Source organism: Rutilus rutilus (assembly GCF_951802725.1).
Source record: "Rutilus rutilus genome assembly, chromosome: 1".
Classification (NCBI taxonomy): Eukaryota; Metazoa; Chordata; class Actinopteri; order Cypriniformes; family Leuciscidae; genus Rutilus; species Rutilus rutilus.
In genome coordinates, this window is record NC_140209.1 from 58345863 (window position 1) to 58361217 (window position 15355).

Sequence of the window (15355 nt, forward strand, 5' to 3'; positions counted from 1 at the left end):
GTGACTGGTAACCGATTCCAGCTCAGCCTGGACTTTAGTTTATGACAGTGACATTGGAGTCGTGTCCAGAGTTTCTCCTCCCTCAGACGCAGAGACAGAGCACGCGAGAGGAGTCTGCAATGATGCTCCTGTAACACTTCATGAAATACAGTTTACTTGCTGAAGAAGAGAGATAGTTATTGCAGCCATGTCACGATATCACAAAGCGGCCGTTGATGGCTATTTGGAGCTACTGAAAGAAGCCACAAGAAAAGACCTGAACACCCCGGATGAGGACGGCATGACACCCACTCTCTGGGCCGCTTACCACGGACACATCGAAGCTCTTCAGCTGATATGCAGCAGAGGGTGAGCTCAGGAAACACACAAAACTTCAATATCTACAGCATACTGAGCATGTTCAGTGTACCGATGGCTAGGTTTAAACATTTGATCAAACCTATACATTGAGCTTTCATTCAGAATGAGTTTTGTTTTATTTTAAGTTACAGTTGCAGTTGCTTTGTTTGTCTCACAACTGTTTTTAATCATTGAAGGCCATAGATATCCATGTTACATAGCAAACAATCTATTACTATATAAGCGATCCTTTTGTAATCTAGGACTTTTCATTATTACAGTGGGTACCTTGTGAAAAATAAGTGTGCTTAATTGTATTGAATGTGCACTTGTAGTGTCCTTAATATCTTAAAAGTATAGATAATATAATAATAATGAAACAAAAGGCCACTTAAGTGCCCTTAAAGAGAGACACTTTCATGACTGTTTCTTAAGTAGACTTTTAAAAAGTGCACTTTGCAATATCGTCAAATTCAAACGTTTTACTGTAAAGTACATTTGATGTGTTGACTAACAAAGCACGTGTGAAGTACTTGATTATAATTAAGACTGTAGTATTCAATATCACATTTAAAGTCAATTTATTTTTAAATGTTCTTATTTACACACAATTACATTGACATCAACAGAAATGACATTAAAGTGTATTTTAGTTTATCATAAATGCTTGTCAGTGCATTCAGCAGTAACTTTAACCATATTTTAAAGACAACAGAAGTAATTGTGAAATTACATATAAAGATGTACTTTAGTGGGTCAAAAAGCATTTGCATTTTAAATTGCATTTAAACTGTAATACATCGCAATTGAATTGCAACATGCAATAAAGAAACATTACATTAATTTCACACTTAAGTATATTCTTTTAAATTATATTATTTCCGTAATAAGTACTCTTTTAAAAAAGTATGCTAAAGTGTGCTTCTTTTTCACAAGGGGTTATTATACATTACATATTCCCCGGATTTAACCAGCTTTATGACCTTTGGGCGGTTCCCTTAGAGTCTTTTTGCTTTATGAGAAAATCAATCATCACTCTCAGCAAGAGCAAATCACATAAACTGGCGTCATCAATATAATAGCGTTCCACTGAAATGCTCAGCATGATAAAAAAGGAAAGCTTATTAAAATTACACTATTTATTTCGTTTCTCTCTGGGTATAGCTCTGTGTCCTCCTCTGACTTTCTTTCTCGCATGATCTGCTGCGTACATCGTTTGTAAAATTCCCAGAGTTGATGCCAAGAGTTTAATCAGCCAAATTAGTTATGCAAATCTGGAACAAAAGGCCTCTTCATCTTTCCGGGGTTTACGCAGCATTAGCTCAGGGTAGAGTTTATTTATTCAGTGCAGCATTGGGGCCGATCTCACTCAAAGAGCACTGAATGCCATGGTTGGCCCTCGAACTGTATACAAGCACCTTTCTAAATGTGCCGTGTGATCAAAGCCAGTGAGAGGTGTTTCTGGGTCTGGATGTTCAGAGATAGTCTAAAAGTTATGTCTCTGTCTCTCTTTTTAATGATACTTTTCACAACCTGTGCCTCATCCGCTGATGAACAGATGGTGCTCAGTGAGATAAGCTCTTGTAGATATTGTAATCAGAGATTTTATGGGTGGACCTGTTGGACTTTCATTTTACAGCCGGTTACATATTAACTCTTTGGGTGGATTTAACCTCAAGCATCATATGAGTTACGAGAAAATATGTGAGGGTGGAATTTTAATTGCTGCTGCTGGGGACAAATGAGTCTGAGAGGTGCCAAAGATTGTAGTTATTTTGCTGTTGCTTGATCTAATTTGTCTTAAAGTGCTCATTAACATGTTTATAATTATATTTTTGGAGAAAATGCATACATTTACATGATTTAAAGTTCAAAAAACACTATTTTTCTCATACTGTGCATTGCCTCTTTTCACTCTCTGTCTGAAACTCTTGCTGAATTCGGAACGGCATACTGGTATACTACTCGTGCTACTTTTACCATAACTTTCTATGGCAGAAATAGTAAGAGTAGTGTGCTAGTATGCGGTTTCTCTTAAGGGCCCACCTTCCTAAACAACTTCCTAAATCTTCTCTGATTGGTCAGCTGGCCAAATCTGTTGTGATTGGTCTACCGCTTAGAGCTTGTGTGAGAAATGTAATGCCCCTTTACCATAATCGTTTTTCAGCTTCTGAGGATTCGTGAGCATTTGCAAACAGTATTATATCTATGGGAACATGACATCTGTATTGTCAAACAAATTTGAGCTAAAGTCTGATAATGAGATAATGAGAGCTCCTAGTCATAGCAAAATCATTTACCCAACTGTTTTGGTGACATGGCTAAGCCATGGAAATGGCAGGACTACAATTGAGGCGTTTTAGGCATCAGCAGTGGACTTTGTACCTTGTAACTGTGGATTGTTTACAAGTCACCTTTATTTATATAGCGCTTTTTACAATACAGATTGCATCAAAGCAGCTTCACAGTGATAACATGAAAATAATACAACAAATGTTGTTTCTAGAAGAATATTGCGTCATCGTCCATCTTAAGTAAGGCAGATCAATAATATTGTTGAATATTAAATGTCTCCAACTAAGCAAGCCAAAAGCCAAGGCGACAGTGGCAAGGAACCAAATCTCCATCAAGGTGACAGAATGGAGAAAAAAACCTTGGGAGAACCCAGGCTCAGTCGGGGACCAGTTCTCCTCTTGCCAACGAAAGAACAGTGTATGATGCTGATTCAGGCAACATTACAGGTCAGAAGTCAGATTGGATCAGAACATTCAGAATATTTATCCAGTTCCATCTGGTTGGAAGTCGGAGTCATCACGCCGGTATGGAGACGAGTTTGTTGAGGATCAGTGCTGATGGCTGTTTACAGGCACAAACAGCTATATTACACACTAAAAGGAAAAAGCATATTAAGTTCCCTTTAAGGCCTGTTCAGATAAAGAACAATAACAATAACTATATTAGCGTCCACAGTCTCCACACCAATGGACGATACCACTGATTACTATAAACAGGCAGCAGATATGTAGTCTCTTTAAAGCAGGATGGATTCTGATTGGCTGTCAATATTTGTATCGTTCATCAGCTGTAAAAAAAAAAATGTTGTTCCAACTATATCGTTCCTCTGTGCCGTTATTATTATAGCTGTGGTGTGGGCTTCCCTATTCTCATAGAATTAGAACAATTAAGCTATCGTCCTTGGTGTGAATGGGTCTTTATTCCCTCGTCTTGAATTACAAACTACATTTTCATGATACTAGAGTGCTGTGGATGAATTCTGAACATTGCTGAGCGTTTGCTAACTTCTAGGTTGTTGTAGTTGAGACCAGCTCATTCAAGTCCGAGTCCAGTCGGTTGAGCCCGAGTCAAGAGTGCGACTAAACCCAGACAGCAACATAGTGCTCCGGCCCACGTCTGGTATGCGTTGAATCCACATTTACCAGATGTGGCTGGATCTGGGCTGACACTACGTTGCTGTCTGGGAGAAGTGGATTGAGTCCAATTCCCCTGCTGAAAAATCCAGCATAAACCAGGATTAATTCCATGTTGATTCAGGCTGGTTTAGTCTAGCTGGTAGACCAGCATAATCATGCTGTTCTTAAGGAAAACTGAACTGGTGTAGCTGGTCCACATCATGCAAAGCCTATCTTATGCAGGTGACCAGCAATGCAGGATTTTTCAGCAGTCAGTGTAAATATGCTTTCCTTTGGAGTGAATAAAGCCTGGTTTTGTTGGATCATATGTGCGAGTCGGTACAGATGACAAAACATATGCGTAGTGTTGAAGTACTCAAGACAAAATCCATTACAAAAACCAAGACCATTAGAATATAGACTCGAGATGGACTGAGTCCGACTCACAAGTACTTCATTACTGCTGGGTGGATGCTAAGGCACTGCTAGTTGGTTTCTAGGTTGTTCTCTGTGGTTTCTTAATAGTCTAAGTCAAAAGAGCCCATCCCCAAGTCTCCATGATATTCTCTAGATATGGCTCAAATTTCCTGTCCATCGCTGCCACATCATTTGGAAAACTAACCGCACCTCTTTTCAACAAGCAGCATGATTTGAGGTGCTATTAATGTCCACAGTACAAGCACACGGACAACCCAGACAGCAGCATAGTGTCGGCCCAGATCCGGCCCACATCTGGTACGCGTTGAATCCTTATGTACCAGATGTGGGCCGGATCTGGGCCGACACTATGTTGCTGTCTGGGAAACCCTTAACCCTATGTATGAGATATAGAAATAGTGTTGCAAGCACCATTCATTATAAGTATCAATTTGCTGACTGCTCTGTGCAATAGCTAAAATGATTGTTCATTATTATGTCTTGTAGGGGGGATCCGAACAAAAGTGACATCTGGGGGAACACGCCTTTGCATCACGCCTCTGCAAACGGACACATGCAGATCGTCAGCTTCTTAGTGAACTTTGGAGCCAACCTCTTCGCTCTGGACAATGATTTCCACACTCCCATGGACGTGGCTGCCTCTCGAGACCATATGGACTGCGTCCGATTCCTGGACACCGCGGCCGCCCAACAGACAGGCCAGAACGCCAAAAGGGTAGCGCGTCTGAAAGATCAGGCCACTAAAGATGCCGAGCGCAGAGTGAAGCAGTGCGAACGGGTTAAGAAGAAACATCAGAGTAAGATGGACAAGATGTCCCGAGGCGGCTCGGTCTCGGAGGGAAGTTCTTTTTCCGGCACGGGTACCTTGAGCAGCGTGAACGACGATCAGTTCTCCAAACTCATTGCCGCAGACACCAATGGATCGGTCAGTTCGACGATCAAGGGAACCCTCCAGCGCAAATTTGGGAAGAAGGACAAAGGGACAGTGAGTAGACAAGGGGACGGCAATGTCATTTTTGTCAAGCAAGACAGCGGCTTGCAAGAGAAACCTGGTTTTGTTGACGTCTTCAATGAGCAGGATGAAATTCAGGATGATGATGACGATGCCGAGCAAGGATTGGACGATGAGGGAGCCAGTCAGGTGAAGTCTATTTTTGAGAGGCCTGGTCTTGGGAAAATGGTGTTCCGTAGGAACTTCTCCATGGAAATGGCCATGGACCCTGAAGACCTCCCCATTGGTAATACAGAAGACCTTGGGTTCCTCGTCCGTCAACAGTTGTTGGAATCTGTGGATGAAGGACAGGAGGGATTGGACGAGGATTCAGAGCTGCCTTGGAACCAAGAGGAGATTGGTCTGGATGAGGAAGAGGAGACCTCACACTTGGATTCGTTCTTGGCGTCGATCGGCCTGTTGGATTTTGGTCCTGTGTTCACCCGTGAACACTTGGATCTTGAAGCCCTGATGCTCTGCTCAGATGATGATCTCAAAGGCATCCGCATCCAGCTGGGGCCACGCAAAAAGATCCTGGAAGCGTCGGCTCGCAGGAAGGTTGTGCTGGAGCAGCCTGGCGTTATGAAGGACACCTTCCTTTAATAACGTGTTGCACTCAGTTCTGCTGTACACAGACAATTACAGTTTCTCTCAGCTGACATTACTTTACCATCATGTAGGTGTTATTTCATAGCTGACTTTCTGTGATTTCAATGATTTTACACATTAATTCACACCAGTTAAAATGTCCTTCATGTAGTACAATACGTTTAATCCCACACACATTCGACTTCATCTACAATTTTTTTGAGAATCAACCCTTTTTTCGAAGAATATGTTGATATGTTCATATGTTTTTCATCTCTGAAAAAAAGAACACATCTCTAAATAAATATAACACTGTTCTTTTCTAAAGATGTTCTGTCTGTCTGTCCGTCCATCCACCCATTCATCCATCTATAGGAATTACCAAACACATCCTGTAATTAGAGACGTTATATAGAATATTATAGCATTATATCATTTTATCAGTAACTTCATCTCAGATAATGCATTTGAGATGAAGGAACTAACGTCTGCAGCTCCATAAATGATGTTTTATAAACAAAGTTCGGGAGGAGCACGTTCAGATAATCAATCCAATCTACTTGTCATCAAACAATTACGTCTACCCTAATCAGCATGACAGGAAGCATATATATATTCACTCTGTCAACTCACCTAACATTCCTTGACAGTTTTCAGCATCCCTCCATCACCCCGACTCCTCACTCTTGGCTCATTCTTTTACAGCCAGGAATACGGGGGAGTACTCTGGGTTCGGGCCGAATACCGAGCCCGGAGCCCTCTCCTCGGACAGCACGCCAAATACGCTTTTATTCTATCTGACTTATTTGTAAGTGTGAACTCGTGAACCATGAGAAGCATCCACAGGTCCTTCAAGAAGACGATGAATGAAACAATTAGTTGAAAATTCATCAAGTATGCTGTTGATCATTAAATGCATCCACAATAATGCATACTTTCTTTTCCTCCTGGACTTCTTTTCCATTGCACTGGCATCGACAGCTTCCACAGAGGTTTGATATAGACATCAGAAACAACAGGCATTTTTCATATGAGCAGTTTCTGCTGGGTTTGTGCACTGTGTGTTTGGACTGTTTCAGATAAATGTAAAGAGAAAAACCTGGCACGGTCCCCTGCACTGACGGCGCTGCTTCTTCCACTGCGATCTTCAACAGGCCCTTGCTGGAGCGTCTCCTCTGGCTGCAGTTCTCCTTTTTCAGGCTTGAAACAGTCCTTTGGTTCTTCACATCATCTTCTCTCATCTCCTGAGCTGAAAAATGCCAGTGTAACGCTTCCTGAGCAGCCTGCAAATGCTAGCGAAAACAAAGAAAAGGTCCAACTCCGTTCGAAACAGATGAGATGATATGCATGTAATGACTGTGTAGTGTAGTGCAAGTGTAGTGAAAGATCTATCCAGTAGTTAGTTAACAGTTAGCAGTCGTTCCAAGCCTGTATGACTTTCTTCTGTTGAACACAAAATAACATTTCTTTTTTTGTCTATACAACTAAAGGCTTTCATTGAATGGACTAAAACATTCTTTTAATTCCACAAATGGAAGAAAGTCAAACAGGTTTAAAACAGCATAAAGGTGAGTGAATGATGACACAATTTACATTTTATAGATAGGTAATTAACATTTTTGAGTGTTTAGCCAAATTAAATTAATCCATGAGTCTACTTTAAATTTAGGACTAGGTAGTTGTGTGAGAGAAAACACTAGGTCCATGAATTTTTCTTTCCTGATTTATTGATTGATATGATGTGAATGTTTAACCTGTTCAATGATTTTCAGATGCAGTTCATAAACAGAGAAGAATTGGATCTGATCTATACTGTGTGTGTGTGATGGACCGGCGATTGTGAAGAGTTCAGTCGACACCTGCAAGAGCCCGACAGTTTCACGTTTAATATGGATTATAAGCTATTGAACACTTCAGTGTAAAGTGGAGAGAAACTATACAGTACTTTTATCTTGTAGTTTATCTTGAACTGTAACTCTGTCACTAGCACGTTGTCAATCTAGTGAAAGATCCTAAAATCACAAATATTATTTGGATAACAGCAACAAACCCTTCAAAGGTTCACTTACCAACAGATTCCTTTTGAGTCAAATCATTTGAAATATCAAGAAAGATACGTATAGAAACGTATGAGTTTTGGATTCTTAAAAATAGTTAAATTAAAAGCTAATGCTGACTGAAAGATGTAAAAAAAAAAAGGGTAATTTAAAATGATTGACTGAAAACCAAAAACCTCACTTTTTCAGTTGTGACCGTCTGTGTTTTATTTGTTTAATCAAAACATTCTATTGCTGCTGTATTTGCAACACATTTTCCAACCGAAAACTGTTAAAAATGATGAAACCAGCTGAACTCGCTGAAAGCTGTTGTGAAGACGATTGTTATTGGATTCATTTACTTAACATTTTCATTATTAGTAGTAGTAGAAGTAGTAGTATTATGAGAACATCTGCTCATATAACTGCATAGGTAAAAAATAATTGGGTAAAGCTTTATTGTATTTCAAGAATATATTAGACATAGATGTGCTTTTTGAAGGATATAGGCTATTCATTAAATATAAATATGTAATGTAATGATGCAGTGTTGGGTAATAATGCAATGAATACATGCAATACATGAAACTGTTACTCAGATACATTTCTCATTGAGCTTGACTGTAGACTAATTACATGGATCTGTTGATGAGTGCAGCGCTGGTTGTATGGTTTTACGTGCACACCCTGTGGTTTTAGGGGACCGAACACATTAGATTAGATTAGATCTGAAGGGGTTAGATTAGACCCAGGGTGGGACCTCGTGAAGCTGAAAGTAGGTGGGTGTGTGGGAAGCAGGGGGCGCTCTAGATCATAACCACAATATTTCACAACTGCGTTTCCAAAGATTGACTCACCTACACTCTTCACACTTCAAAATATAAATGTCACATTCAACAAAGTACCAGAAAGTACCATGGCGTATTGGACATGAACCACCGTGTAAACATGAATTCCAGAATCATACTACATGTACCATGGTATTATCATCTGTTACCTTTCACAGGGTTGCTGCACACTTTTTATAGTCAAATGTAAGGCTTTTTAAGACCTGAAGAAATCCGAATTAATATCGTACATTAGGGGTGTGCATATGTTGATATTTTCAAAGTTTTGTTGATAATAATAATTAGAATGTTTTTGTGCTGGTGCCATGGCTGGTTTAAGCCTGTTGTTGACAGCTGAGTCACGAAGATATTCATATTTTTTTTATATTCTATGCATAGTCATTTCACAGCAGTGACAGAAATAAAAAAATGTTATTAAGGGGCAATATTTGCCACCTTAAATTGATATCCAGGGGCATTTTCACCTATATACGGACATTTTTAGATGTATGCATCACCTTTTATGTCAAATTCTAACATTCAAATGAAATTATATTAGAATAATAACACAATACCACTGTTACCAGTCAAATCAAAATCCATCTTTGCAGTGCAGAGGAGACACAGAAGCGGCATCAGAACTGCCATTAATATATTTACACTGCATTTACAATTGCATAAATAAAGCTATAAGATTGTGTTTTTAAATTCAATATTTAAATATGAAATGATTTCTAATTTTAAAGTTTTAATTAAAGGGTTCTTTATATATGAAACTAAAACCGCCAGTAGGTGGCGGCAAGTCATCCGGGTCAGGAGTGTCTCCTCCTGAGGACAGTTTCAAGTTGCCCTCCGGGGTACGAAGGTTGTGGCTTGTGCTGTCGGTCTGGCAATGTCCACATTAGTGGTCCAGGAGCGCCATCACTGGCTCAACCTGGCTGATGTGAGGGAGACCGACAAGTCTCGGTTCCTGGACTCCCCCATTTTCCAGGTTGGGCTCTTCGGCGACGCGGTGGAGAACTTCGCTCAACAGTTCTCTGCTGCCCAGAAGCAGACGGAGGCGATCCGGCACAAAAAAAAAGGTCCTCTGTTCCTGAGTCTCAAGAGGGCCAGACTGGCGGTGTGCGACCCTGCAAAGCCTTGCCACCCTCAGCCCCCTCTAGTATCGCCAGGTGGCAGCCTGGTGCGGTTCAAGGTCCCAACTATGCCTTCTCATGCAAGCTCTATCTCCTAGAAGAGATTCATAGCCATTGGGAACTACAACTTTTTCATCTCTCCTTTTACTTGTATTTTTAATCTGCATACTCCTTGTGTTTCAATTGGTTGTCCATTGTAGGCTTGATGGGAACTGTACGTCTTTTTCGAATTAGAGGTCTTTCTTTCAATGCCTTCACATCTCTGATGTTAATTAAATTAACTTTTGCACCCGTGTCTAATTTAAAAGGCATTATTGTCCCATTAGCCACAAGAGGAACAATCCACTTCAAAGACTTCACTGAATCCTCACTGGAGACACATTTTGCATCATCCTGATTTGTATTCTCTTCGGAAACCATATTCACATAAAATGAGTCACTCAAAGAGTCACTGTCATCTGCCTCCTCCACTACATGCACTTTATTTTCCCTCTTCATGTCTTCTGAAAAACACATTTTTGCAAAGTGTTTCGGGCCATTACACTTCGAACACCTTTTACTGAAAGCAGGGCACTGTCAGTTGTTATCTGAGAAGTTGATAAGAAACTTCTCTCAGTTTCTTATCATAGATACCAAAAACAATCTGATCACGAATCATTGAATATCTCAATTCATTAAAATTACAAGTTTTTGCCTTTATCTTGAGATCTTTAAGAAAGCAATCAAAGGCCTCTCCTTCATGCTGCATTCGCGTTCTGAATACATATCGTTCATATGTCTCATTCTTCTTTGCCAAACAATGAGCATCAAATCTTTCCAATACGTTATCCAGTTTCTTCTTGTCTGCCTCTTCCTCAAAATTAAAGGTGTTATAGACCTCCATGGCATCAGCTCCAGCAATGGTAAGTAACGGGGCAATCTTTCTTTCATCCACAGCAGCTCCTTGTCCAAAAGCGGCAACATACAACTCAGACTCATATTCTCCAATTTGCATCAACATTTCCACACAACTTTAGCGACCCCGGTGGTTTAATGGCGTCCATTGCATTCTTCTGACCCCACTCCTGTTACCATGTATTGTTCAAGAGACAACAAATGTGACCCTGGATCACAAAACCAGTCACATGTCGCACGGGTATATTTGTGGCAAAAGCCAACAATACATTGAATGGGTCAAAATGATCGATTTTTCTTTTATGCCAAAAATCATTAGGATATAAAGATCACTTTCCATGAAGATATTTTGTAAATTTCCTACCGTAAATATATGAAACATTTATTTTTGTGAGTGAATGCAGCACAATCGCTAATATAAATGACCAACTTTAAAGGTCATTTTTCTCAATGTTTCGATTTTTTTGCACCCTCAGATTCCAGATTTTCAAATATCTCAGCCAAATATTGTCATATCCTAACAAACTATACATCAATGGAAACCTTATTTATTCCGCTTTAATATGATGCATAAATCTCAGTTTAAAAAAATGCAACTCTCAATTACAACTCTCTTCCTTAGCAAATGCACTTCATCTTATACAACACATTAGTGCCACCTGCTGGACTAAGTCAGTACTCATCACACAATAGATTACACTTACAAACACCATAATTTTGTTCATTCAGGCCGATTCGAGAACGCACATGAAAAGAAGAGGCGGAATCTATCACAGAATATATCCAACATCATATCCAATCACAACCGATCATATCCAATCATAACGTGATGGAGGCATTGCCTCCTCTCGTGTGACTTTCCCTCATTCATTCTCAATTACCCCCCATAAAACCCATTAAGTTTAGTTTGTTCTTAGTTTCTGTTTTCATGGACTTTTGGTTTGTTATTTTCAATCACATGTTAATTTGTCTTAGTTTCCCACCAGTCATCAATTGTCATGGACACTCATCTAATCATCACACCTGTTCTGTTCATCTCATTATCACTGTGTATTTTAGGGTACGTTTTCACAACAATGCTTAAAACGGAGATGTTTTTCCTTTGAGTTTTTCGCGTACAGACAACACCATTGTCAAAATGATCCCCATTCACACCATAGACAGTAAAAGAAATGAACACAGCAACCCCATTGGATTCAACGGAGAAAAGTGAAGTCAATTAGAAGCTCTCACTTCCTGATGGCTGAGCGTAATGCGCAGACTCAGACTGAGCTTGACGACGTAGATGTGACGTGAGCAACCCGTCTTCTAGTAGCTGTGCCAAGAGAAATCTGAATCATTCCCTTCCGAAACTTGCAGAGACGGAGAGTGTGAGTAGGAGCTGTCCATGAGCTAAGAGCAGGAGCAACTTTTGCTAAGTATTCTGATTAATTATTTTGTCATTTTGCCTCCACATCCCCCCGATTGCCCGCGAGCTTCTCCTCCTGTCTATATGGTAATCTCTCTACTGTGCGACAGAGAGTCACGTGGTTATGACGCAATCGTTAGCCTATTTTTACAAAAACTGCTTCTACGGGGCCATACCGTAAGATACAAGGTAATGGAGCCTTTTATACATTTTCGTGTTTCTTTAGAAATAAATAATGGACAAATGGAGTCTTTAAACGCCTCAGATGTAAAGTTATTCGCTGTCAAAGTGACGCCAAAATTAATGGGAGTCAGTGGAATGCTAACAGCAGGTGATGGTCTGCTAATCAATGGCGGCGCATGGGGAAGCTTCAGTTTCCGGCTGATGGATTACCCCCTTGATTCACACGGATCTGCGAAAACGACTAAAAACGCTGTATTCTGTTGCCAGGCCAATAGATGTCGATGAAACACTAGACTGAACACGCATGTGCATAACGTCATTGTCTTTAGAGATTCACGTTTTTGTTGTTTACACTGAGACGTTTTCAAAAACGTGCATTTTGAAACTCAGGCACCAAAAACGCCGTTATCATGTAAACAAACGGTCAAAACGCCTAAAAAGTTAAAAGTTTTTAGTTGAAAACGGTGTCGTGTAAACAGACACTTTTGAATAAGAAACAATATCAAGTCTATAAAACTCATCAAAACTCCGCAAATCACAAGCGTATCGGTGAGAACACTCGTTTAAACAGCATACACACACCTGAACTTGACTGCACATCATTTTTGACATTATTGATAGCCTACTGCTTTCAATCGTAATGCAACGGACCGGTCTACGGGACATAAATTAAGCCTTTAAATAAAAGGGTGCGGACGAATTCTTCTACACACAATATGACGTTACACTCTGCGCATATGTTTTAAAAAACATATTTTTTTACATATAAATAATCCTAACACTTTTTAAATAGCCCACTTAAAGTGATTATTACAAATAAATGACGCTTAAAATGAATAAATGTAGGGGAAAGTGGGGTGAGTTGTGCCAGTTTTTACTCAAAGTGACTTTAAAGTGAGGCCATGGCAGTAATGCCTTCAACTTAAGGATGTACATATATTTCAGGATGTGGTGTATCCCTGAGAACAATAACTTTGGATCTGAAATAAATTGTTTCAGAAATATAGCTCTTGGGAAAAAAGTGATCTCATGGCACAACTTGCCCCTGGTGCGGGGGAAGTTGTGCCTTTGGGGGAATACATTGGGGTAAATTGTGCCAGTGATTTCTGAAGTAAAACAGAACATTTTAATGTTATGAACCGTAATGCTATATGAAAGCAAGATAAATAGGCCTATTTCACAAAAATGGCCGCCGAGACCGGAAGTAGGGTAAACTCTTTTCCGGTGAAAGCGCTAGCAGTAGCAGTCGGAGGACAAATGCGGAGACTAAAGCCGGCCAGTCCTGTTGCGTACCTTTTTATGTTTGCACTCATAGAAGAAACAACCCTATTTATAATTGCACAGCTTTCCTTGTGACGAAATGTTGAAAAAGCGCTGGATTTGGGCTATACCGAGAGAAGAGGGGCACTTTTTTGTGTGTTAAGCACTTCACGGAGGATGAAGTCCGTGTAACTTACGAGTCTACGAGAGTCCGGTCGTAGATATCTTACACCGCAGGCCGTGCTTTGCAGGTTTTCATGGAACAACTGGGGAGAAGTTAAATCACGCCAGACACAGACGGCAAAAAGACGTGTCTGTGGTGTGAAGGAGGAAGCAGATGTTGAAAATGGAGTGTTGATGCCTGTTCGGGAGTGATGCCCTGACAAAACATGTTTATATTGCACTTGATTGTTATCTGATTTGCACGTCATGCACTTTTATTTATTATTATTAACTGTTGGCAAATTAAAATTGTTTGTAGAAGTTGTTTTCTGTAACTTTCTTAAAAATGAGTGAACACGGATCAGTTTTTCCGTGAGCGGGACTGGAAAACCCGGAGTGGATCAGGAGCGGAGTGATAACAGAACGCTTAGAGTGGAGAGAGGAACATGCTTTTGCTCCACTCCAGGCTTTGACCACATCCCCCTAAGTAGGGTGAATAGCCTACACCTCGTCTTTCCCATTCAAACTAAAATTAAGACATTTATTACACTATTTGAGAAATGCAAGCATATTTATAGCATTAAAATTATGAACAGTGAATTTAAGATAGAAGGACAGGGGGAACCCTGATATTGACGGAAATCCGTCGTATACTCTCGTAGCGACTGAGAACTTCAATCCCTGTATATATTATGAAGTGTATTACTGAATATAAAATTACATATATTATGATATATTAGTAAATATATGTCTCACATTTTTAAATATATGAAAATTCTTTATGTATTATTCAATATATTGTAATATTAACACAATATATTATTCTGTATATTTTCAAATATACTGTTAAACCATTCAATGTATTGATCATTCATATATAGGGAAATATATTTTCTTTTCATAAGGGGACCTGACAGTAAAATGTGATTTTCAAAAAATCAAAATCATGATTTTTTTAAAACATGTAATATCACTCACTTCATTCATGTTTTTAGTCTAACCATTTTTTAATTATTTGCCTTAATTTCATTATTAGACCCTACTAGCAACGTTAGGTCAAATTCACTGTAAAGATGTACAATTCTTAGTTTCATTCATGGTGGTAACATGAAAAATGAGCCATAATCTAGTCACTAGTGGAATATTGCTGCAATCTCCGGGACAAACTAACACTTAATAACATGAAATTTTAACAAAAGCCACTAGATTTCAAACATAGCCTTCAAGCAGACATAATTTCAATTTATTTATTTATTTTGTTTAGCTATAGTAAGTGTGAGCTTAGTCATCAAGTGCCATGCCAAAATGAATGGAACTTTTTTTTTTTTATGTAAGCAAACGTCAAGAATAATTTGTAACCTTTGTCCAATTTCGATCTTGTCACAGCTCCCTGAAAACTACCAGCAAAACGGACAACATCTGCTATTCTTACTTTTGTAAGATATATTAATGATAGAGAAAACAAGCTGTTCACAGTCCATTTTGAGAATGAATGGCGATCGTAGCGGGCGGCGGCGCGACCGGAAGTATCACTACCCTACTTCCGGTCTCGGTCGCCATTTTGTGAAATAGGCCTATTCAATACAAAATTAAGGTTTATTTAGATATTGTCACCCTGGAATACCATAGCATGCGTTTTTCCTACTATGGTCAATTGCATAGGGATTTTGTATTGAACATAAC

General features: G+C 39.5%; 1 protein-coding gene across 1 annotated transcript; it reads left to right on the forward strand.

The window, feature by feature from the left end:
* The first annotated feature begins 80 nt into the window (after positions 1 to 80).
* Positions 81 to 6090, forward strand: anks4b (ankyrin repeat and sterile alpha motif domain containing 4B). The gene is made up of 2 exons (XM_084403044.1): positions 81 to 348; positions 4674 to 6090. Exons 1-2 carry the CDS (start codon positions 188 to 190, stop codon positions 5779 to 5781), a joined length of 1269 nt encoding a protein of 422 aa, XP_084259170.1. The 5' UTR covers positions 81 to 187; the 3' UTR covers positions 5782 to 6090.
* The last annotated feature ends 9265 nt before the right edge of the window (positions 6091 to 15355 follow it).

Excerpts from the sequence above, each read along its gene's own strand:
- anks4b (XM_084403044.1), top strand. The coding sequence starts at position 188 with ATGTCACGATATCACAAAGCGGCCGTTGATGGCTATTTGGAGCTACTG. Across the intron at positions 349-4,673 it reads CAGCTGATATGCAGCAGAGG|GGGGGATCCGAACAAAAGTG; the intron begins GTGAGCTCAGGA and ends TATGTCTTGTAG.